The following is a 5469-nucleotide window of genomic DNA, read 5'->3' on the forward strand; positions in this document are numbered from 1 at the left end:
GGGGAGCAGTGCAGCGCCGCCCACGTCTCCCGGGTCATCCTTGCCGGGAACCTCCTCAGCCACAACACGCAGAGTAGAGACTCCATCAACAAGGTATGGTGCCCACCTGCCTGCATTCAAGCCTCTCTTTCCCCACGGAGGTTGGGGATGGGGTCTTGCAGATCTGATGACCCAGGAACCTCTGGTGCTTTGGGACCCAGCCTCGTTCTCAAACCTCCCTCCTGAGGGTAGCGTGGGGACAGAGGCCCAGAACTCTTACTGTCCCTCGATAAGTCAGGCTTTGCTCTGCTCTCAGCCTCCTGGCAGGGGCTCTGGGTGTCCCTTTGATCTAAGTCTCCCTTGAGACCTGACAGCCTGTGTATGTACTTCTACTCCCAGGCCAAGTACTTGACCAAGAAAACCCAGGCTGCCAGTGTGGAGGCTGTCAAGATGCTAGACGAAATCCTTCTGCAGCTGAGCGTGAGTGAGCTGGGTCAGGCCAGCACCTGGGACCAGGAGTGTCTGGCGGTGCAGATGGGCACTGAAAGGTGGGCAGGGGGAGCGGACTCCAGCAGGGTGACTGTGGAGGGCACTGGGCCCCACAGGCTCCCCTGCCCCTGTGCCCTCCAGGCCTCCGTGCCCGTGGATGTGATGCCAGGCGAATTTGACCCAACAAACTACACGCTCCCCCAGCAGCCCCTGCACCCCTGCATGTTCCCTCTGGCCACTGCCTACTCCACGCTCCAGCTGGTCACCAACCCCTACCAGGCCACCATCGATGGAGTCAGGTAGCCCCACTCCAGCCTGATCCCTGGCCTTTTGCCTTGGTGACAGCAAGAGGGGAGGATGGGGCCCAGGGGTGCAAGAAAGCCCACCTGGGATTGGGCTCTTTTTCAAGTGGGGTTTGGGAACCTGCTATGAGGGCGCAGGGCCAGCTGTTGTGGGAGGAGCACAGATGATGGCCCCCCCAGGGTGGGGTCAGCCGAGCCTTGACTTGCAGATTCCTGGGGACGTCGGGACAGAACGTGAGTGACATCTTCCGATACAGCAGCATGGAGGATCACTTGGAGATCCTGGAGTGGACGCTGCAAGTCCGGCACATCAGCCCCACAGCCCCTGACACCCTAGGTAACGGGGCTTAGACATGTGAGGTGGGAGCAAAGGGTCGGGGAAGACCAAAGGGGCTCCACTGATGCTCAGAGGGTTCCCAGCATGGATTTGCACCCACCAGCCTTGCTATGACCTGTCTGAGGAAAAGCCCCAAAGCGTGACCTTTGTTTTGGGAGCTACTCTGGAGTCTTTATCTCTGTTTATGGCCAAGGCCCTACTTAGGGCTGAAGGCTGTGGGAGCATGTTGGGAGCTTGAGCCAGTCAAGAGTCCTGCACCCTGCCCCCTGCCCACCGAGAAGGACAGAGGCGGCAGCAGCACAACACACTGCCCTGCCTCTGGGGTCACGGGGCCAAGTCTGGAGGGATTTTTGTTGTGACGGCTGCAGGGTCTTGTGTATGGGATGGTGCCCCACGTCCTACATGGGACAGCCCCATCCCAAACGTGCAGATGTCTCCTGTGTGAGGCTGAGAAGTCCCACTCTCAACTGTACCTCGTCCTCCTCCAGGTTGTTACCCTTTCTATAAAACCGACCCATTTATCTTTCCGGAGTGCCCTCACGTCTACTTTTGTGGCAACACCCCCAGCTTTGGCTCTAAAATCATCCAAGGTAAGTTTTGTCTTCTGCGGGCCCCAGGCCTGGGCTGTCATGAGGGACATGCTCTCCCAAGGCTCACAGAGAAGGCCTGTGTTGGGTGTCCAGGCCCCCGTGGGGTGGACAGGCCAGGCTCTGCAAGGGCTGAAATTGTCCTTGCCAGAGCTCATCCTGGGCAGTGTGGCTCTAGCTTTGGACCTTTACGGTGTTCTTGGCCCTTTTCATTTCTGGCCTCAAGGAGCTTCTGTGGTCAGCGCTCCGTGGTGCTGATGGCAGGGGGTGGGGGAGGGCTCCTGTTTACCTCTTGTGACTTCCCTTTGAGATCGGGCTCACCCAGAACCTAAGATGGGCTCCCACCTGGCTTCTTTGCAGGCCCCGAAGACCAGACAGTGTTGTTGGTGGCTGTCCCAGACTTCAGCACCACCCAGACCGCCTGTCTCGTGAACCTGCGCAGCCTGGCCTGCCAGCCCATCAGCTTCTCAGGCTTCGGGGCAGAGGATGAGGACCTGGGAGGCCTGGGTCTGGGTCCCTGACTCACAAAGGCAGCCTTGTCCAGAGAAGCCCTGGCCATTCTTTCCCTGTGGCGTCAGCACTATGACAGCTTTGGCTCTGTAAATAAAGCCTAACTATTTACTGGTGTTGAGCTGGGCAGTCCCTGTGTGGGGCTGGGGCACTCCTGTGGAAGGAGCCTCCCTACTTCTCCCCTCTCCTGGCTGGTCAGGATGGCAAGTGGTCAGTGATACATCTGCCAGTGAGCTTGGTTTATTGGTGTGGCCTGGGCAAGTGGTTGAGAAGTCTGCCCTGGGGCTTGCTCGTCCAGCCCCATCCCAGTCCTGCAGCGGAGAAGCAGGTGACCCTGGCTCTTAGGTCTCCATCACATTCATGCCCCCTCCTGGCAGAACCCACACCGGGGGGCCTTCCCTGTGCTGATGGCCGTGGAGCGGGTCAGGGCAGTGTGACTATTGGTGCGAGCTCGTGCGTTGGCAGACCTGTTCTCAGAAGTCCCCAAAGTTCACTGTGTAGGTCTCAACTGTGGTGAAGGGGAAGTCTGGGCCCGTGACCATCTCTCCTCCCTCCTCCTCCCCTTCCTCCTCCTCAGGCCCCAGCTCTGTCCCAAACTCCGTCACCACCTCCGTGTAGGTCTCCGTCTCCGTCTCCGTCTCCGTCTCCGTTTCCGATTCCTCCCAATTGACTGTGGTCTCTGGTAGAAACTGCCAGGGCCCCAGTGTAGAACTTGGGGCTGGGGAGGGAGCAAGGTCGGCAGTGGGGAGCAGTGTTGGAGTGGGAGGGGGCGATGTGGGGGTCGTGGCTGGGCTCGTGGTGGCATTGAGGCGTCGGAGCCGCATCTGTTCGCGCATGCGCAGCCGATACTGCAGGCGGCGGCGTTGCATGCGCCTCTGCTGGGGGGTCATGGGGCGCGATGGGTCGATGTGTGGGATGGGCCGGTTCCCGTTCATGGCCATGATCTCACGGATGCGCTTCCAGTTGGAGCGAGCCAAGATGAAATTGCACTGAGTGGCCCCAATGTCATAATCCACGTTGCAGGTCTTCGAGCTTGGGGTGTAGCCCTCTGCGTGGGCCGTCACGCGGTACTCACCAGGGTTCAGGATACGCCAGTAATCGCCACCACTGGCTGCAGAGGGAGGATGGGTTTGGCTATCTAGGAGTGCCCCCTCCCTCCCAGGCCCCACCTCTGTCTGAGAAACCTGCAGCCCCTCCAGCCCTCCCTCTGGTCAGGATCCAGAGGAGCAGGGACTTCCTGGGCAGGGCAGGCCAGGCTTGTTTTGCCAAGGGCATGCATAGGTTTGGTCCCCCATCTTGGGAAGTGGGGTATAGTTGTACACTTGTGTACCTGTCTTCACTCCGTGGTTAATGCCACTCACGGAGATGGTGGCATTGGCTATCGGGATGCCTTGCTCGTCTGTCACAACCCCCTTGATGCCACGGTGAACCTGCAGGGAGAAGGCAAGGTGGTGTCTACATGGCCTCCCCCCAGGCTGTTTCCCTGTCCTGTCCAGGAGGTCCCCCAGCCCTTCACCAGCCTCTCCCCAAATGCTGCCCCACCCCTCCGCCAGTCCCCGCAGTGGCCCCCACACCTGCTCCATGAAGGTGAGCAGAGCTTCTTTGTTGTTCTCCCACTCTCGGGGCAGCTCGCTCTCATGAGGGAACTTATCACAGCCCAGGAAGATGGAGAGCTCCAGGCAGTTGGTGTGCAGGTAGCTGAAGTCGTTGATAGCTGGGCGGGGCAGACACAGAGCCGCAGTCACCCCTGCCCATGCCAAATGCCCCACCACAGACCCTCCCAGGCCAACTCACTCCCAGAGCGGGGTTTCCACTTGGCCCCATTGACGATGCCCATGCCACCAGTGTAGTCCTGTGCTTGGCATCCTCCCCTGTAGGGCTCAGTCATGGTGAGGTGGGTAGAGGCGAAGGAGATGGCCAGCCAGCGGAAGATGGCGTGGTCTGGGGTCTCCTGAGCCTCAGATACCTCTTCTTCATCCTCTCCCCGGGCGGCTGCCATGGCCGCAGCCAGAAGCTGCTCCTGGCTGGGTGTGCGGGCCATATCATAGGGGTAGGACACAAGCCGCTCGCCACCGTTCAGGTTTGCCCCCAGCACGAAGGGGTTCTTCTCCATCCAGGCAATGATGGCCCGGACCTCCGTGGATACCTGGGGGTGGCCAGGGGAGAGGTCTGGTCCACAGCCTCCATCATCTGCCATGCAGACCCCTCAGCAGTACTCACATCCCCTTGGTCCCTCGGAGACCCTGCAGTCTCAGCACCTGGGCTCAGTCTCCCTCAACCCACCCCCAAGTCCCAAGCTCTACCGGGACTTGCCCCCGGGCCCTATTGGCCAGGCTGTGGCCTCACCGTGGCATCTGGAGAGAGGTAGCGTTCAGGGATGGGCAGGTTATTGTTGGGCACCCGGTAGGGGACCCATTTCCTCTCCTCAGCTCCCCAGAGCACCGAGTTGAGATCCGGGAAGTCCTCATAGATGTCAAAGCCCTCCTCCGTCCACAAACCCAGTGCCCAGTTCCCAAACTCTGAGCCCTGGGGAAGCCGGGAAAGAGGGGGTCAGCATCAGCAGCCCATTCCCAGCCCTGCCCCACCAGGCCCCACCCTGACCCCCTTCCCTCCACCCACCATCTGCGCTGCCACCTCGTAGCCGTCAGGGTTCAGCGAGGGCACTAGGTGGATGCGCGTGTCCTGCACCAGGCTGCGTACGCGTGGGTTCCCATCGCGGTATTCGCGGCACAGGTATTGCATGAGTAGGAGCAGCAGCTCTCGGCCCAGCACCTCATTGCCGTGGATACCAGCTGTGTAGCGGAACTCAGGCTCCCCTGTGAGGGTAGGAACCTCAGCAACCAGCCAGCCTCCTGAGGCCTGAGGCTCAGGGGATCTGAGGAAGGACCCAAACCGGCCTCATTCCCAGGAGACTGGGAGTGGCTGAGGCTTGCAGGGCCCAGGAGGGGCTCCAAAGACACAGGTGAGAGGTGGTGAGCTGGCAACATCAACAGTGCAGGCTCAGCTGCAATACCGGGCCTTGCCTCTATCTGTTGGGCTTGGGGAGGACCAGGCTTCCAGGGGGTCCTGGGGGCTGCAGGGGCCCTCACCCAGCTCGTGATCCCCGGGATTGTCCGAGATCTCCATGGCATAGATCTTGAGCCCTCGCGAGCTCTTCCCCAGGCTGTATGTGCGGGTGATCGTGGGGCACTGCTCATTCACCACCTTCATCAGCTGGGTGCCAGAAAAGACAGGGAGTTACACAGCCTGCCCCCTGCCCCCAACC

General features: G+C 60.7%; 2 protein-coding genes across 2 annotated transcripts in view; one reads left to right on the forward strand and one right to left on the reverse strand.

Moving 5' to 3' along the window:
* POLD2 (polymerase (DNA directed), delta 2, accessory subunit) overlaps window positions 1-2320 on the forward strand; it is a 10250-nt gene extending 7930 nt beyond the window's left edge. Inside the window, exons 7-12 of the mRNA XM_010829051.1 lie at window positions 1-93; window positions 379-459; window positions 610-767; window positions 980-1107; window positions 1596-1697; window positions 2055-2320. The exon at window positions 1-93 is cut by the window's left edge and continues 46 nt beyond it. Of these exons, the coding sequence (XP_010827353.1) occupies window positions 1-93; window positions 379-459; window positions 610-767; window positions 980-1107; window positions 1596-1697; window positions 2055-2215 (723 nt within the window). The 3' untranslated portion in view covers window positions 2216-2320. The remainder of the gene's footprint in view (window positions 94-378; window positions 460-609; window positions 768-979; window positions 1108-1595; window positions 1698-2054) is intronic.
* Window positions 2321-2422: 102 nt separating this feature from the next.
* Window positions 2423-5469, reverse strand: part of AEBP1 (AE binding protein 1) — a gene marked incomplete at its 5' end in the record, with an annotated part of 9463 nt that continues 6416 nt past the window's right edge. Inside the window, 7 exons of the mRNA XM_010829117.1 lie at window positions 2423-3315; window positions 3535-3634; window positions 3779-3918; window positions 3999-4350; window positions 4551-4730; window positions 4824-5020; window positions 5294-5417. Of these exons, the coding sequence (XP_010827419.1) occupies window positions 2678-3315; window positions 3535-3634; window positions 3779-3918; window positions 3999-4350; window positions 4551-4730; window positions 4824-5020; window positions 5294-5417 (1731 nt within the window). The remainder of the gene's footprint in view (window positions 3316-3534; window positions 3635-3778; window positions 3919-3998; window positions 4351-4550; window positions 4731-4823; window positions 5021-5293; window positions 5418-5469) is intronic.

The sequence above is a fragment of the Bison bison genome, unplaced genomic scaffold, assembly GCF_000754665.1.
Source record: "Bison bison bison isolate TAMUID 2011002044 unplaced genomic scaffold, Bison_UMD1.0 scf7180017864499, whole genome shotgun sequence".
Classification (NCBI taxonomy): Eukaryota; Metazoa; Chordata; class Mammalia; order Artiodactyla; family Bovidae; genus Bison; species Bison bison.